This window comes from Ornithorhynchus anatinus, chromosome 10, assembly GCF_004115215.2.
Source record: "Ornithorhynchus anatinus isolate Pmale09 chromosome 10, mOrnAna1.pri.v4, whole genome shotgun sequence".
Lineage (NCBI taxonomy): Eukaryota > Metazoa > Chordata > Mammalia > Monotremata > Ornithorhynchidae > Ornithorhynchus > Ornithorhynchus anatinus.
The window spans coordinates 58,362,124-58,381,059 of record NC_041737.1 but is presented as its reverse complement, the minus strand read 5'-3'; the positions used below and the strand labels follow the sequence as shown (position 1 = coordinate 58,381,059).

Genomic DNA, 18,936 nt, shown 5'->3' with positions numbered 1-18,936 from the left:
AAAGGTATCCTGCTTGGGTCAGTAAGGATGACAAAGGGAAGTCTGGGGATAAAGTTCTGGTGTGTGTGTATGTGTGTGTACATTTGTTTCTCCTAGAGGTCTTTCCCTATTAAGCCCTCTTTCCCAAGTTCCCGCTCCCTTCTGCGCCGCGTATCCACTTAAATCTTTACCTTTCAAGCACTTGCTATTCACCCCAGCTTCAGTACTATAGCACTTATGTAGATATCCATAATTTACTTACGGATTTATATTTATGTCTGTCTCTTCCTTTGTACTGTGAAGTTCTTGTGATCAGGGAACTTGCCTACCAACTCTTTTGTACTCTCCCAAGAGTCAGTAAAGTTCTCTGCACACATTTAGCCCTAAATAAATACCATTGATTGATTTTCTGATAATTACCAGTTCTGAACGGAGGCTCCAGGACAGGGTCTCAGGCTCCAGGAATTCTGGGTTAGAGGGAAGATGGACGCAGTCATCCATGGATTGAAGCTTTGAAATCCACAGTGGGAAGGGAAAGGACCAAAGCGACCCTGAGAGATCCTCACTTCCCGAGGACTTCATCCTGATTCTTAGTGTCACCCCAAACACCTGTTGTGGCCTAGGGCCGGAGTATTGGTGCTGAGATAGTGACATGCCTGTATGGAATTTCCCACCTGTTCCGCTGCTCTGTGCTGGCGGACACCTGCTCAAATCCTACTTCCTTCTTAGCCCTCTCATTACCATTGAACATGTGACCCCATCCACTCCCAACGAGGTCAAGGTTTCTGGGTCCTCTAGGAAGCAGGAGGAAAGGAAAGCATCCAGTTTTTTTCGTTCACAGCAGCGGAGACAACCTGGCTCCCTGGTTCAGGAGATGGGCTTCTCTACCTACTGCAGGAGGAAGAACAGGGTTTTATAGTCTTTGGTTCCAGATGGGCCCACAGGGACCAATTGTAAGAACAATGAAAGTCTCCCCAGGGGTAAGTCAGGAGACACAAATTCATTGAGGTTGCTTTGTTGGCTTTGGCTATGAAACTTTAATACCTGGATTGGGGCTGCAGATTTGAGGTGGGGCACAGCCGTAGTCATTCCAAACCATCAATCCCTGTCCATGTGATCAAGAGGAGAGCAAGTGAGGTGGAGCGATGGAGATCTCTTTTCTGCAAATGGTGGTTAGGCTCAGGGTGGTTGATTCTCTTTTGGGGTTGGAACCTACTCTCAATCCATTAATCGTATATCTTGAATCAATAGCTGGGAAGCATCATGGTCTAGTAGAAAAGAACACAGACTTGGAAGTCAGAGAACCTGGGTTCTAATCTTATGTCTGACACTTGCCTGCCTCATGACTATAACTTCTCTGAGCCTCATTTCTCCTGTTCTCCCTCCTACTTAGACTGTGAACCCCATGCAGGACAAGGACTGGGTCCATCCTGTTATTTTGTATCCACCCTAGCACTTAGAACAGTGTTTGACACATAGTAAGTGCTTAACAAATATCATAAAAATGGGGATAAATATGGAGGGAGGCCTCCCTCCTACTTAGACTCTTCCCCACGTGGGACCGGGACAGTGTCCATTCTGATTATTTTGTATCTGTCCCAGTGCTTAGAATAGTGGCTGGAACATAATAGGAATGTACCATAAAATAATAGACATGATCCCTGCCTTCAAAAAGCTATCGGGGGATTTCCTGCAGAATCCCCACGGTCCTGCCACTCCTCCTGTGCTAATGGAACTCGGGGGGGGGGTCATGCAAATGAAAGGATGTGTTGAAACCCCACTCGTGTAAGCAACCCGCTCTGGGTATCTGGACAGTCTGCCATGTTATGAGATTTCCTGAAAAGGTTTGGGATAAGGTCCCTGACTAGGAGCTAAAGGTTGAATCTGTGTTAATAATAATAATGATGGTGTTCTCTATACAGGGAAGCAGCATGGCACAGTAGATATAGCACGGGCCTGGAGTCAGAAGGTCATGAATTCTAATTCCGGCTCCGCCACTTGTCTGCTGTGTGACCTTGAGCAAGGCACTTCACTTCTCTGGGCCTCAGTTACCTCATCTGTAAAATGAGGATTAAGACTGAGAGCCTCACGTGGGACAACCTGACTACCTTGTATCTACCCCAGAGCTTAGAACTGTGGGTGGCACATAGTAAGTGCTTAACAATTACCAGAATATAACACCCCTCTGGAAGAGGCAGCATCCTTCATTTCCTCTCTCCTTCCCTCCCTTCCCATATGGGTCTTCCATTGCCTACCACCTATACTGGAGCGAAGCCCCTACCCAGGCTCTTGGTCTATTTTCCCTCCTTAGCTCTCCCTTTCTTAACCTATGTGCTCTTCCCTCTTATTTGAGAAGGAAACAGAAAGGTGCTAAGACATCTCTGTCCATCAGGTGGAAAGGAAGTGGGATCCCCTTTCTCTCTTCCTTATGGAGGCGGGGACCGAGGAGGCACATGTGGCTATGATGATGTCTAGGGTGTCCTGGTTCAAAATGGGAAAGACTCTATCCCGGGGCAGCTGTAGCTCCGAGTCTCCTGCTTCCCAGGGAAGCTACTGCCCGACAGTTTCTGGACAGAATTCCTGGCTCTCAGCTCCTCTGACATTCTGCTACTCCACTTCCTTCTGCAAGGGGTGCCACTGGCCTCCGTTCAATCAGTTCCACGTGGAGACAGGTCGCCCGACCAAGAGATTCAGACACACCACTCTCCTCCTATTGGTTCCCCCAGAGCGACGCCCCCAGGCCCACTCCTTCCCAGAATACGCACTCAGTGGTTCATTCATTCTTCCAATTAATTCAATCGTATTTAATGAGCGCTTATTATGTGCAGAGCACTGTACTTAGTGCTTGGAATGTACAATTCAGAAACAGAGACAATCCCTGCCCACAGTCTAAATGGGGGAGACAGCAAAACACAACAAAACAAAACAGTGGTTGTGGGTTGGAGGTGATAGCTGGCACTTTTATTCAGTTTTTTGGGAGCTCAGGCTGACCAGAACCTCTCTGGAGAGTCATCATGGAGGTTACCAGTGTCCAGTCCCGTGGCTGCAGCTCACATGGTAGCATGAGCCCGTTATTGGGCAGGGATATTCTCTATCTGTTGCCGAATTGTACATTCCAAGCACTTAGTACAGTGCTGGGCACATAGTAAACGCTCAATAAATACTATTGAATGAATGAATATGTTCCTCACAGAGACATAGACTGACCCTCGGCCCCAGGTCTGGCCAAGTCTCTGCGACTGCCCTGAGCTGTCCCTTCTTGTGGGAGTACGGGTCACAGGCTAGCCAAGTAGTCAAATCAATAAATCTAGGCCCTTCCGCCTAGGACCTCCAGGAGTGAGCTGGGATCTGCCTCTCTACTTGATATCATTTTCCAGAACAACGACAAGGAGGGCAGACCAGCTTCCCTCAGCCAGGCATCTGGTAATGTTTCCCTGAGTCTCATGCTTCTTGTGGTCTCCCTGAAAACTCAGACTCCTTTTAGGACCTCTGCTTTTGTATGGAGATACTCCCCTCCCCCAATATTAAATGGAATCTAGGCCTATCACTTAATCAATATATCAATCAATTAAGTCAGTCAGTCACTCTGTTAGTCAATCAGTGGCGTTTATTGATCAGTTAAGGAATGCAAAGCAATCCATCTATCAATCTGATAGCATTTAAAAAAATGTTTTTTAATGATATTTGCTAAGCACTTACTATGTGATAGGCTCTATATTAAGTGCTGAAATACATACAAGCTAATCAGCCCCATGTAGGGCTCACAGTCTTAATCCTCATTTTGCAGATGAGGTAACTGAGGCAGAGAGAAATTAAGTGCTTTACCCAAGGTCACACAGTCTACAAATGTCAGAGCTGGGATTAAAGCTGAAGTCCTCTGACTCCCAGACCCTTCACTTTCCACTAGGCCAAGCTTACTGAGTTCTAATCAATCCATCCATTGATCTATAGACAGCCTGCTAAGTCTTAGGCACTCTATGGAGTGCTTAGGAGAAGACAAGTGGAGAAGGACACAAAGTTCCTGCCATCCTGATGTTTCCAATCGAATGGAGGAGACAGACAGGGATGATTTCCAAAGAGTGGGAGCCTCTGTAAGAACAAGGATCAGATAAGGAGCAGAACAAAAGGGACAGATTGGAATGTCAGCCCAAATCATATTAAATCATTAAAATTACAAGTTAACATATTCATATATGTAAATGCTGAGGATGGATGTTAGAAAGTGAGAAAGCGAGGGGGAGTGTGGGAGGGTGGAGGTGAGGGGGGAGTGGGAGGTGGGAGTGAGAGGGTGGGATTGAGAGGTGCTGAGACTTTGGTTTGCCCTCCCCCTGATGACCAGTGACCTCACTGCTACAGGAGCAAAGACTAATAATAATAACAATTATTATGATACTTGTTTAGTGTTTCTTATGTGCCAAGCACTGCTCTAAGCGCTGGGGTAGGTAAAAGTTAATCGGGTTGGACACAGTAATTTAGCTCAGACACGGAAGGAGATTTGCAAAAAAGCACATTGCACCTGGAGTTCGTTATTGGTTTCGACACCGACCCGTTAAGTCAACCTCGGAATGTTCTTATTATGCAGAGGAAAAGGCTAAACTCTCCTCTGAGCAGACCAGGGAGGATGGTTGAGGTGGGAGGGGGACCTGGCCAGGGGAGGGATTCCCAGGAGGGTGGTTGCGGGCGTGGACAGAGGGCTGGGGAACTGCCAGGTCCTGTTTGGTGGCAGCAGATGAAGCATTAGGCTAATGTACAGGTACCGAGTCTATGTGGACTCTTTGCAATTCCTGCAGATGTTCTTGTGGTACTTTATCACAGATGAACCCTCACTTCCTGGAGGAAAATCCGACTCGTTGAATAAGGTCCCTGAAGGCTTGCTTGACCTGCTCGTTCCGCAAGGTATAGATGAAAGGGTTCAGCATGGGAGCCACGGAGGTGTTGAGAACCGCCACCCCCTTGTTTAGTTCCACCCTGTCCTTGGCAGATGGTTTGATGTACATGAAGATGCAGCTGCCATATGTGATGGAGACCACGACCATATGGGAGGAGCAGGTGGAAAAGGCCTTTCTCCTCTGCTGGGCGGAGGGCAGTTTTAGGATGGCGCGGATGATGGCTGCGTAGGACGCAGACATTAGCACCAAGGTAATGAGGAGTGTTCCCAAGGATAAAAGGAAACCCATCAGCTCCAGAAAGCGGGTGTCTGTGCAGGAAAGCCCCATCATTGGGGAAGAATCGCAGATGAAGTGGTTGAGGACGTTGGAGGCACAGTAATCCAGCCGGGCAATCATCACAACTGGTGGGAACACAATCAGATAACTGGAGAGAAAAGAGCAGAGGACCAGCAGGGAGCATACACCCCTGCTCATGACAGTCGTGTAGTGCAGGGGCCGGCAGATGGCAACATAGCGGTCGTAGGACATGGCGGCCAGGAGGAAGAACTCCGTCACCCCCAAGAAGATGAAGAAGAACAGCTGAGTGAAGCAGTTGGAAAAAGAAATGGTTCTGTCTCCAGTGACAATGGTGACCAGGAATCTGGGAATGCAGGCGGATGTGAAGGCGATCTCCAGCAAGGAGAAGCTGCGCAGGAAGAAATACATGGGAGTGTGTAGGCGGGAGTCCAGCAAGGTGAGGGTGACGATGGTCAGGTTCCCAGTGACGCTTAATGCATAGGTGAGGAAGAGGACGAGGAAGAGCAGAGCCTGCAGGTGGGGGTCATTGGTGAGCCCCACGAGGATGAACTCTGTCACCCCCGTGCCATTTCCCATGGTTGGGTGGTGGCGTCAGCCAAACCCGCAGGAGCAACAGGAGAGATGGGGGAGCTGAGGGCAGGTGCAGGAACAGCCTAAGATGGGAAGAAGATCCCATGAACCAACCAACGAGCGATTCCCCCTCCCCTGGACTGTCAGCAGTTCAGGCTCCGGCTGCTGCACACCCAAACTATATATAATTTGGTCAGAGGGGGCATGGGAAAATTCCCCCTATTCTCCTCCAGGAGATCCATTGGCCTTTCCTAGGCTCCAGTTCTTTGCCCACGGTAAGGGTGACCCCACCCTCCCTTGAAAGCTCCCGGTTTCTCTGGCAGCGAGGATCTCTGGCTCCCACCTCTTTGTTTATTCCTTGCTCTTTCCACTGTCTGCTTCTTCTCTTCTGTCCTCTTCTGTCTGGTTCAGGTAATCATATCCAGAAGCCCTGATCCATGAAGCCTAGAGGGTCCTCTAGGAAACGGGACCAGAGATGTGGTCTACTACCTGCCATTAGTTCCCTCCAGCCTCCCCTTTCTCCGCCTCCTCCTTCTTCTCCCAAATCTACATTCCAGTCCGTATCCCTCTCCCTCTCTGCTGTCTCATATTTCCTCCTGCTTTCAAGACATCTCTTCTTGAATGTCCCACTATCACCTCAAATCTGACATGTCTAAAACAGAACTCCTTATTTTCCCATCCAAATCCTGACTTTCCCAACACTGTAGACAGCACCACCATCCTTCCTGTCTCACAAGCCTGTAACCTGGCATTAGCCTTGACTCCTCTCTTTCATTCAATTAAAAAATTCAATCCATTACTAAATCCTTTCATTTCGACCTTCACAACATCCCTGAAATCCACCCTTTTCTCTCCATCCAAACTGCTGCCACATTAGTTCAAGCACTTATCCTGTCCTGCCTTGATTACTGTATCAGCCTCCTTACTGACCTCCTTGCTTCCTCTTCCCATTCTGGTTCATACTTCACTCTGCCATCCAGATCATTTTTCTACAAAAACTTCCAGTCCCTGTTTCACCACTCCTCAAGAACCACCAGTGGTTTCTCATCCACCTCCACATCAAGCAGAATCTCCTTATCATCGGCTTTAAAGTACTCAAATCATCTTGCCCTCTCCTACCTCCCCTCATTACTCTCCTTCTACAATCCAGCTCACACCCTTTGCTCCTCTAATGCTATCCTTCTCACTGTACCTTCTCACCATCAATCTCTTGCCCACGTCCTGCATCTGGCCTAGAATGCCCTCCCTCTTCATATCTGACAGGCAGTTATTCTCCCCACTTCTAAAGCCTTATTTAAGGCACATCTCCTCTAAGAGGCCTTCCTTTCCCCTTCTCCCACTCCCTACTGTGTCGCCCTGACTTACTCCTTTTATTCATCCTCCCTCCCAGTCCCACAGCATTTATGTACATTATCTGTAATTTTATTTATTTATATTGTCTGTTTCCTTCTCTAGACTATAAGCTCGTTGTGGGCAGGGAATGTGTTCTATTTGTTATATTGTACTTTCCCAAGCTTTTAGTACAGTGATCCACACACAGTAAGTGCTCAATAAATATGATTGACTGACTGACTGACTCTTCCTCCTCTCCTTCTGACTTTTCCTCTTTTACCTCCTCTTCCTCTTTCTTCCTCATTCTCCAGCTCTTCCTCTTTTGTATTCTACTATTACTTCTCGTTCTTCTCTTCCCCCTCACCTTCTTCCTCTTCCTCCCTTCTTCTGTATTCCTTATCCCCCCCTTCCTCTTCTCCTTCCCCCTTCTGCTCCTGATCATACACCTTCTTCTCCACTTCTCTGCTGCCCTTTCCTACTGGGAGGTGGTTATGCCCGATCAATTAATTATCCTGGATAATTGATGAATCAATCACAGCATTAACAAAGTGTGCCCTATGTGCTAAGTACCGCCCAAAGTGCTGAGTTAGATTCAAGATGACCAGATCAGACCCAATTGCTATTCCTCAAGGGGGTTCTCAGTCTATCTTTTCCTCATTTATAGAGGAGGAAGCTGAGGCTCAGAATGGTGAAGTGTTTGCCCAGGGTTAACCAATAAACCAGAGGGAGAGTTGGGATTAGAAGCCAGGCGGGACTCCTAGTCCTGTGCTCTTTTCACTAGGTTGTTCTGCCTCCTTCTCAAGAGTGAAGACAGTTCCATCAAGAATTGATGGCTGACCTGACTGGGCAACTTCGCTAACAGAGGGCCCGGGGTCTCCAGGGTGGAGGTAAGGTCTTCCTCCTGTTCCGTGTGGAATGACATCTTCCCAGGAGACACCTCCCCACCCTTGTTTGGGGGGATGCCAGTGGCTCATGTTCACCTTCTTTACTCAGTCCAGTGGCCTCCTGTGCTGGACTGAAAGACATGAAGGAGGCTGGGTAGCTTAGGTGTCAGAACATAGGACTGGCTTCTCATTCTAGATCTGCCCTTTACCTGCTGTGTGACCTTGGAGAAATCCCTTCTCCTCTCTAGGTCTCTGTTTTCTCCTCTGTAAAATGGGGATGAGGTTTGAGTTCAGTGTGGGACAGGGACTATATCTGATATGTTAGCCATTCATCTCCCCAAGCGCTCAATAAGTGCCATAACAACACCAACACCAACAACTGTAACACAACAACAATGGTAATAATGATAATAATAAATATTGATAATTCATGTCCAGTATCATCCCTAATAATAAAAAAAAATACCTGTGAGGGTTCCAGAGCAGACGAAGTCATACGAGTCAGCTCACATGAGCTCCACATATGCTTTGGAGATGAAGAGGAAGAAAGCAGGAGGAGCAGAGATGAGAGCAGGGACAGACTCACTCTCCCATGATCAGGTCCCTGATGGTAACCCTCAGAAGGTGAGCTTGGAAGGCCGCGCTCGGTCTCCCTTGAAGCCGGCAAACTGGTGCTGCACCAGAGGAGGGGAGGGTCGGGACCAGGGAGCACTTTCCAACACTGCCACATCCAGACCTCCCTCTGACCCCCTGCTCCCTCCCAGAGGCTCCTTGTCAAGCAGACCCTCTCTTGGGGGGCCCGTCCCAGGCCAGCTGAAGATCAGCTCCCTTCCCTTTGTCCCCACGGCACTTCTGAGACCAGATCCGAACCAGAACCCAGAATGACAGGGCCCTCCTCAGGTGACCTTCCCACACTCCAGACCCTCAGGGAGTGGGAAAGACTCATAGAGATCACAGAGAAGCAGTCCCCTCCCTTCTCCAGCACCGGAGCAAGGAGTAGCAATAGCGCCTAGCACTGCAGTAAACACTGGGAAAATTATTCAGGGGAGAATTAAATATGGTCCCTGGAAACTTCCCTATCTAAGCTTAATTGAGCGACGGAAACATAAAGGCAATGACAAATAAGAGAAAAGCAACAGGGAAGGTGGCCAGGGGAGAAGTTTCAGGCTCCTCGTGGCCGGGATTCCAACAGTCACAGCCACAGACCCGGTTCTCCACACAGGGAGGGAGGTGACTCTGAAGGCTGGCATGGCAGGAGCCAGCCAGGTTTTTATCCTCTCTGTTTGTGATCAGCTTCCGGGACTGGGGCCAGGAGTCACAGCCGGGCTGTGGGGAGCAGCGCTCAGGAGCACTAATGAGTCTACACCGTTATCCTCAGTGGTGGCCAGTGGAGACTGGGGCCCATGGAGAACGGGGCCAGGGGGACCTCGGAGGGCAGGTCAGGGGCTCAGAGATGAAGCAGGGACTGCATGGACCCAGCCTGGAGACCTTGACTGAGTTCTTCTCCAGGAAGGGGCAGCGACTCCATCTTTAGCCTTGGGGAGGGGAGAGGCTCATCCATCAGCCCAGTGCTGCCCCACCCTACAACAGGACCTTCTGGCTGGGCCCTGTTCTCTGAATCCCCCAACATTGGTCCTCCCCAGGGACTGCCCTCAGGGATTCAAAGCCACCATTCACATTCATAATAATAATAATAATGTTGGTATTTGTTAAGCGCTTACTATGTGCAGAGCACTGTTCTAAGCGCTGGGGTAGACACAGGGGAATCAGGTTGTCCCACGTGGGGCTCACAGTCTTAATCCCCATTTTACAGATGAGGGAACTGAGGCACAGAGAAGTTAAGTGACTTGCCCACAGTCACACAGCTGACAAGTGGCAGAGCTGGGATTCGAACTCATGAGCCCTGACTCCAAAGCCCGTGCTCTTTCCACTGAGCCACGCTGCTTCCCACATTCACATTCATAGCCCTTCTAGGAGGAAAACACACAATCCCAATCCATCCACAGCATATACGGTGTCCAGACCTTTGTGCTAAATTCTGAGAAAATAAAAACAAACAGAAGTCGAGGTAGAAGACATGATCTCTCGCCTCAGTGAGTTTACAATCTAACACAGAGAGAGACACAAAATGAATTACAGATAAAATAGGAAAATATATTTATGGGAAAGTAAGGGCTTAAACAGATGATCACTTACTATAGTAGTATTAGTCAAGAGGGCCTCCTGGGATCAGTGAGATGTACTATTACTTACACAGCCAACCGGTCAGTGGTATTTACTGAGTGGTTATTGAAAGGTGCTAAATTGTTGAGAGAGTACAATAAAGTAAATAAGACATGTCCCCTGTCCTCAAGAATATTTCAATCTAACGAGGAAGGAAGGTATGAGAAGAAGAAGCAACGTGGCCTAGTGGAAAGAGCACAGGCCTGGAAGTCACAGGAACCAGGTTCTAATCCCTGATCTGCTACTTGTCTGCTGTGTAACTTTGGGCAAGTCACTTAACTTCTCTCTGCCTCACTTTCCTTAACTATTCCATGGGGAATACATCCTGTTCTACCTCCACTTTAGACTGTGATCTTAGTGTGAAACAGACTGTGTCTGACTTCATGGTCTTGTAGCTATTTCAGTACCTAGTACAGTGTCTGGCACTCAGTAAGCGATTAGCAAATGCAACAACAATAATGATAATAACAAATGCAATAATAATTTACCACTAGATTGGTCAGTTTAAATAATCGAATGTACATTTGAATAAAGATGAATACACAAGTGCTGAAGATGGGTTTAAATAAAGTCATATGTGCTAGAGTTGCCTTATCTTAAAATACTGGGAGAGTAACTGAGAGAGACTAAATTGTTATGATCAGAAGTGTTATGGATAGTTAGGATTGAATAAGTGCTGAGGTGGTAGTTAGGAAGATGAGACCTAGGTAAAAGAAAAATAAACGGAGAAGAACTCCTGGAGGAAGAGGGATTTCTGAAGGGCTTTAAAGTGAACCGTGGTAAAGCCGGTATGAAATGGGAGGGAGTTCAAGGCAGGAGAAAGGGCATGGAGCCAGGGAAAGTTGAGAATGAGGCACAGCTATCAGGTTAGTTTGGAAGGTGTGAAGAGTGAAAACTAGGGTGTAGTAGGAGAAGTGAATGAATAAGGCAGAAGAGCAAGAATGCTGAGAGATAGCCTTGAAACTCATGATCAGGAGTTTCTGCTTGATGTGGACAGGAATGGACAACCCTCAGAAGGATTTGAGTAGTGGGGAGACCTGGAACTCCCTCCTTTCCCATGTCAGACAAACCATAGCTCTCCCCACGTTGTCCACCATCCTAAAATCTCATCACTTCCAACAAGTTTTCTCCAGTCAATTTCTCTCTCTCCAAAGCCATATCATTCCTTCAGCCAATTCTAGCACATATGGACTTATTTACTCCCTCATTAGTACATGTATATATGTTGGATTACATATATATGTTCGATTAACATCCTTCTTGTCTCACAAACCCATTAACTTTGGTGTTATCCTCGACATGTCTCCTTCATTCAATTCACGGTGCAATTTACTGTATTAACCACTTGGAAACTTCAGTGGATGTGCTAGATCCAATTCATTTCTTCCCTGATCTCTCATTCCACCAACTGTCACATTATTATTACCAAGTCACTTATTCATCTGTTTAATCATACTCACATCTTTATTCTCTATTACCTCTTCCTACCTGTAATCAATTGTAGTGTCTGTCTTTCCTGCTAGGTTACAAACTTCTCAAGGGCAGGAATTGTGTCTATCAATTCTGGTGTCCTCTCCCAAAAGCTCAGTACAGTGTTTGTCATCCAGTTGGCGCTCAATCAAACTACTGATTGACTCATCGAGACATGTTCCTTGCCAACAAGTAGCTCCCACTTGACTGAGGAAGAGAATGAAAAGCTAAAAGAGTAGCTGTAGGCTGTGGTAGATGCTTTGATAGCTCTGGCTGTGAACGTTTAATACCCAGATTGGAGACATGTCCAGAGGGATGGGGCTCAGCCACAGCCATTCCAAACCATTAATCCCTAGTCCAGATAACCAAGAGGAGAGTAAGCAAGGTGGAGCAAAGGGGATCTCCCTTCTCCCTTCTGCTAAGTTCAGAGATGGTGAGGTATTGGGCTGACTTTTTCTGGCTCAACACTCCCTGCATCTCTTCCTGAAACTCAGCTCCCTTGTAGAACCTCCACTCTTGCATCAAGATGCTCCCGTCCAGACCAAATAGGATTTCAGGTCTAGCAATTATTTAATCAACTTGCCAATTAGTCATTCAATGGTATTTAGTGAGCACCGACTGCTCAAAGATCTCATGGTATTTATTGAGAGCCTAGAGAATGCAAAACAATCCATCAATCAATCAGATGGCATTTATTGAGCACCTGAGTACAAAGCAATCCATCGATCAATTCGTTTGCATTTATTGACGGCATATCGAGTGCTAAGAAATCCATCAAATAGAATCTATTGACTGCCTACTGACTGAGTTCTAAGCACTGTACTAAGTGCTTGGGAGAGCACAACTAAAGAAAGACACAGAGTTCCTGCTAACCAGGCATTTCCAATCGAATAGGGGAGACAAAGAGAGATGATTTCCAAAAAGTGGGAGCCAGAGTAAGAATAAACATCAGGTAGGAAGCAGAACAAATTGGACAGATCGGAATGCTTTTTTTTATGGTTTTTGGTAAGTGCTTACTATGTGCCAGACACTGTAGCAAGCACTGGGGTACATACAAATTAATCAAGTTGGACACAGTCCCTGTCCCACATGGGGCTCACAGTTTTAATCTCCATTTTAAGAGACACAGAAACACGGAGATGTGAAATAAATTGCCTAAGGTCACACATCATATAAGTGGCAGACCCAGAATTAGAACCCAGGTCCTTCTGACTCTCAAGCCCCTGCCCTATCGACTAGGCTACACTGGCTCTCTAATAACTGCTCAAATGCCTGCCCAAATAAGAATATATCACTACAATTACAATCTAATGTTTACACATGCATACGTGCTGAGATGAGAGGAAATGGGAATGAGATGGGGAGAGCAAGAGGGTAGAAGTGAGGGGGCAAGTGGAAAGTGGGACTGAAAGAATAAGAGCAATAGGATGGTAGCGAGAGGTGGTGAGCCTTTGGGTTCCTCTCCACAAACGACCAGTGACATCAAATATATAGGTGCAAGAATTCATTTAGCTAGGACTTCGAAGAAGATTTGGGAACACACACACACACACACACATACACACACACACACACACACACACACTCTGCATCTGTGGTTCTCCATTAGCTTCGGAACATCTCTATCATGTGGAGGAAAAGGCAAGATTCCCTTCTGAATGGACGAGGGCAGAAGGGCTGGGGTTGTAGGGGGAAATTGGCCAGGGGAGGGATTTTCAGAAGGGTCGTGTGGGAGCGCACAGAGGGCTGGAGAACAGCCAGGTCCTGTTTATCGGGTAGCAGATGAAGCATTAGGCTAATGTAGAGGCACCGACTCTCTGTGGTCGACCTTATGCAACTCCTGCAGATTTTCCTGTGGCACTTTATTGCAGAATAGCCCTCACTTCCTGGAGGAAAACCTAATCCGGTGCACCAGGACCCTGAAGGCCTGCTTGACCTGCTCGTTCCGCAGGGTGTAGATGAAGGGATTCAGCATGGGGGCCACAGAAGTGTTGAGCACCGCCACCCCCTTGGTCAGTTCCACCCTGTCCTTGGCAGATGGCTTGATGTACATGAAGATGCAACTGCCATATGTTATGGAGACCACGACCATGTGGGAGGAGCAGGTGGAAAAGGCCTTTCTCCTCTGCTGGGAGGAGGGCAGTCTTAGGATGGCACGGACAATGGCTGCATAGGATGCAGTCATTAGCACCAAGGTAATGAGGAGTGTTCCCAAGGACAAAAGGAAAGCCATGAGCTCCAGGAAGCGGGTGTCTGCGCAGGAAAGCCCCATCATTGGGGAAGAATCGCAGATGAAGTGGTTGAGGATGTTGGAGGCGCAGAAGTCTAGCTGGGCGATCATCACAACTGGTGGGAACACGATCAGATAACTGGAGAAAAAAGAGCAGAGGACCAGCAGGGAGCATACACCCCCGCTCATGACAGTCGTATAGTGCAGAGGCCGGCAGATGGCAACATAGCGGTCGTAGGACATGGCGGCCAGGAGGAAGAACTCCGTCACCGCCAGGAAGATGATGAAGAACAGCTGAGTGAAGCAGTTGGAAAAGGAAATGGTTCTGTCTCCGGTGGCGATGGTGACCAGGAATCTGGGAATGCAGGCGGATGTGAAGGCGATCTCCAGCAAGGAGAAGCTGCGCAAGAAGAAGTACATGGGAGTGCGGAGGTGGGAGTCCAGCAGGGTTAAAGTGACGATGGTCAAGTTCCCGGTGATGCTCACTGCGTAGGTGAGAAAGAGGACGAGGAAGAGCAGAGCCTGCAGGTGGGGGTCATCGGTGAGCCCCATGAGGATGAACTCTGTCACCCCCGTGCCGTTTCCCATGGTTGGTTGGTGGTGTCAGCCAAATCTGCAGGAGCAATGGGAGAGATGGTGGAACTGAGGGCAGGTGCAGGAACAGCCTAAGACGGGGAGAAGAGCCCATGGACCAACCAACGAGCGATTCTCCCTCCCCTGGACCTTCTGTGGTTCAGGCTCCGGTTGCCACACGACCCAACCATGCATACTGTCGTCAGTAGGGATTTGATAGGAAAATGTCCCAGTTCCACTCCAGCCGATCTACCGTAGTCTCCTGGGCACCGGTTTGACCCCTCCCTTCTAGTTCAGGTCTCCACCGCTGGGCCTTTCTCTGCCCGCAGTGCAGGTGATTCCACTGTCCCCTGAAAGCTCCCAGTTCTTCTGGCAGGCTAGTTCTCACTAGCTCCCACCTCTCAGTTTCTTACTCTTTCGACTGCCTGCTTCCTCCCTTCTGTCTGTTTCTGCCAGGATCTGGTAGTCACTTTCAGGGGCCATGATTCATACAGTCTGGGGGCGGGGGAGGGGGACCTCTAGGAAACGGGGCCAAAGTTATGGACCACTTCATTCCATTACCTCCCTACTCCTTCCTCCTCCTCCTCCCCTCCTCCTTTTTCATTTACCTCCTCCTCTTCTTTTGCTTTTTCCTCTCCTCATTATGCTTTCTCCTCTACCCCTCTTCCCTTTCTTCTCTTACTCCTTTTTTTCTCCTTTTTCTTCTCATTCTCCTCTTCCCTCTCGCCTTCTTCCTCTCATTATGCCTCTTCTTCCTCTTCCTCCCTTCTTCTATATTTCTTATCCCCTCTTCCCCCTCCTCCTCCTGCACCTGGCCACACACTTCTCCACTTCTCTGGTGTCCTTTTCTGTTGAGCACGTTTCAAGAATTATCCTCTGCAATTGAATCAGTTACAGCATTAACAAAGGATGCCTTATATACTAAGCACCGCCTGAACTACTGAGGTAGATTTAAATGATCAGATCTGACCCAATTTCTGTCCCTCAGGAAGGTCACAGTCTATTTTATCCTAATTTTGTAGAAGAGGAAGTTGAGGTTCAGAATGGTGAAATGTTTGCCCAAGGTCATCCCATAGGCCAGAGGGAGAAATTTGATTAGAAGTCAGCCCTCCTGACTCCCAGGCCCATGCTCTTTTAGGTTGCCCTTCCTCCTGCCAAAGAGCAAAGACAGCTCCATCACAGGCAAGATGTGATGACTAACCTGACTGGACAGCTCCTGGGATCTCCAGGGTGGGGGGAGATCTTCCTCCTGTTCCATATGGAATGACATCTTCCAAGAAGTGCTTCCTACCTATGTTTGGGAAGATGTCCATGGCTTCTGCTCACTTGCTTTACTCAGGTTCATTGCCTGCCCTGGGCCAGGAGATATGAAGAGGACTCATTAATTAAATGATCATAGCTTGGAGCTAGGTTCTGGGAGACCTGGGTTTTCATTCCAACTCTGCCCCGTCCTGCTGCATGACCTCAGAGAAGCCCTTTCACTTCTCTGGGCCTCTATTTTCTCCTCTGTAAAATGGGGATAAAGTTGTGAGGTCCGTGTGGGTCAGGAACTGTGTCCGATAGCATCTATCCAAGCATTAGTAAACAGTAAGCACTTACTAAATGTCATAACAACAACAATAACAGCAGTCGCTGAAATAAAAATAATAATGATGATAAAAATAATAATTTTTTCCATCCCGACTAATGGATAAAATATGTGTATGGGTCCCGGAGTACAAGAGGGCACAAGAGTCAGCTCCCATGAGGTCCACATACCCTTTCAGGGAGAGGATGAGGAAGGGGGAAGAGCAGGGAGGAGAACAGGGACAAACTCACTTTCCCGAGGATCAGGTCCCTGATGGCGCCCCTCGGAAAGTGAACCCAGAAGATGGCACTCAATGCCCCTTGAAGACAGCATGTAGTTGCTGCACCAGAGGAGGAGGGGCTCTTGACCAGGAAGCACTGTCCAACCTCTTCAAATCCGGTCCTCTCCCCTACCACCGGCCCCCTCTTTCTGTTTCCTCGACAAGCAGTCCCTCTCTCGTAGGGCTCGCCCCAGGCCATCAGAAGGTCAGCTCCCCTCCCTTTGTTCCTACCGCACTTCCGAGAGCAGATCCGATCCAGAACCCAGAGAGATAGCGCCCACCCCAGGTGACCTTCCCATGCTACTGACCCTCAAGGAATGTGAAAGGCTCTCAGAGATCACAGAGAGGAGGTTCCCTCCTCCTCCAGCAACTGAGTAAGGAGTAACAGCGGGGCAAAGCACTGCACTAAGTACTGGGAAAATTACCCAGGGGAGAATTAGATACGGTCCCTGCAAGGCTCTCCATCTAAGCATAATTTGGCAGAGGGCTGGCGACGGAAACATAAGGGCAATGACAAATAAGACAAGAGCAACAGGGGGCGGTGGGCAAAGGAGAAGCTTCAGGCTCCTTGTGGCCCTGATTCCAACAGCCACAACCACGGCCCCCAGTTCTCCATGCTGGGAGGCGGATGACTCTCAAGACCAACGGGCCAGGAGCCAGACTGATTTTATCCTCTGTGTTCACGACGAGCTCCGGGGACCGGTGACAGGAGTCAGGAGCAGTAATGAGCTTGTACCGTTACCCGCGGTGGCAGCCAGTGGAGACTGGGGCCCGTGGAGAACGGGGCCGGGGGGACCTTGCAGGGACGTAGCCTGGAGACCCTGGCCGAGTTCTTCCTCGGAGAGGGACCGTTAAACCGGTCTAGACCTGGGGGAGGGGAGAGGCTCATCCGCCAGTCTGGTGCTGCCCCACCCTAAAACAGGAACTTCTGGTTGGGCCCCGCTTTCTGGCTTCAGCCATTTGTTGCTGAATTGTACTTTCCAAGCGCTTAGTACAGTGCTCTCCACACAGTAAGCGCTCAATAAATATGATGAAATGAATGAATGAATTTGCACCTGGACTTCATCTGTTAATATAAGCACTGGTCCCATCCATAATAATGTTGGTATTTGTTAAGCGCTTACTATGTGCCGAGCACTGTTCTAAGCGCTGGGGTAGACATAGGGGAATCAGGTTGTCCCACGTGGGGCTCACAGTGAACTGCCCTAGGGGATTCACAGTCACCAGTTCTTTCCCAAACCCTTCCCAGGAGGAAAACACACAATCCCAATCTATTAGTAGCATTAACTGTGTGCAGATCTCTGTGCTAAACGCTGACAAAATAAAGACAAAGAAACAAAAAATACCCACAATAGAAGTAGGAGAGAAGGAGTTTACAATCTAGCCAGGAAACAAATCCAGAATGAATTACGGATAAAATAGGAAGGTATATTTATGGGAAAGTAAGGGCTTAAATAGAAGATCTCATTCTGTAGTAGTAGTAGTAGTAGTAGTAGTAGTTATGAGCTCCTCCAGAGAAAAGTGAACTGTAGTATTCCTTACCCAGTCAATCAACCAATCAGTGGAATTTACTGAGTGCTTACTGAGAAGTGCTAAATTATTGAGATACTAAAATAGAATAAACAAACACGTCCTAGTGGAAAAACACTGTCCTGGAAGTCCCAGGACCCAGGTTCTAATCCCCCCTCTGCCACTTGTCTGCTGTGTAACTTTGTGTCACTTAACTTCTCTCTGCCTCACTTTCCTTAGCTGTTCAATGGGGATTCAATGCCTGTACTACCTCCAATTTAGACTGTGAGTTTAGTGTGGAACAGGGACTGCATCTGACTTGATGGTCTTGTACTTACCCTAGTGCTTAGTACAGTGTTTGGCACCCAGTAGCAATGAACAAATTCAGCAACAATAACAATAATAACAATTATAATAACAATAATAATTTACCACTAGAATGGCCAGATTAAATAAGCGAATGCACAGTTGAATATAGACAAGTGCTTCACAAGTGCTGAAGATGGGTTCAAATAAGGTCATCTGTGCTAGAGTTGGCTCAATTTAAGATGGAGGGAGATTAACTGGGAGAGATTGAATTGATAAGAACAGAAGTGCTATGGGTTGTTGGAATTGAATAAGTGCTGAGGTGGTAGTTAGGAGGGTAAGATCTAAGCAAAAAAAAATTAAATGGGGAAGAACTCCTGGAATAAGAGAGATTCCAGAAGGGTTTTTAAGACAGAGAATTGTGGTCTGGCAGGTATGAAATGTGAGGGAGCTCAAGGCAGGAGAAAGGGCATGGAGCCAGAAGAAGGAGAAAAAAATCACACATCACATTGCACCTGTGGTACTCCATCGGCTTTGGCACTGACCTGCAGAGCAAACCTCGGAACACCTCTATCACATGGAGAAAAAGGGCAACATTCCACTCTGAATGGCTGAGGGCAGAGGGCTAGGGTAGCAGGGAGACCTGGCCAAGGGACGGATTTTCAGGAGGGCGTGTATGGGGGCGCACAGAGGGATGGAGAACCATCAGGTCCTATTTGTCGGGCAGCAGATGAAGCATTAGGTTAATGTAGAGGCACCGAGGCTCTGTGGTCAACCTTTTGCGACTCCTGCAGATTTTCCTGTGGTACTTTATCACAGATGAACCC

At 48.0% G+C, this 18,936-nt stretch overlaps 2 protein-coding genes across 3 annotated transcripts; both read right to left on the bottom strand.

Annotated features, from left to right (window-relative positions):
- Positions 1-4,802: 4,802 nt before the first annotated feature.
- Positions 4,803-5,741, bottom strand: LOC114814697 (olfactory receptor 6C75-like). The gene has a single exon (XM_029073782.1). It carries the CDS (start codon positions 5,739-5,741, stop codon positions 4,803-4,805), a length of 939 nt encoding a protein of 312 aa, XP_028929615.1.
- A 7,748-nt stretch (positions 5,742-13,489) lies between these two features.
- LOC100085669 (olfactory receptor 6C75-like) lies at positions 13,490-17,125 on the bottom strand. Of its 2 annotated transcripts, none has more exons than XM_029072859.2 (2): positions 16,266-17,125; positions 13,490-14,487 (listed from the first exon to the last, which is right to left on the bottom strand). In XM_029072859.2, exon 2 carries the CDS (start codon positions 14,460-14,462, stop codon positions 13,524-13,526), a length of 939 nt encoding a protein of 312 aa, XP_028928692.1. In that variant the 5' UTR covers positions 14,463-14,487; positions 16,266-17,125; the 3' UTR covers positions 13,490-13,523. The 2 variants fall into 2 exon arrangements, with proteins under 2 accessions (XP_028928692.1, XP_028928686.1); XM_029072853.2 differs by lacking the exon at positions 16,266-17,125 and adding an exon at positions 15,649-15,858.
- Positions 17,126-18,936: the final 1,811 nt, after the last annotated feature.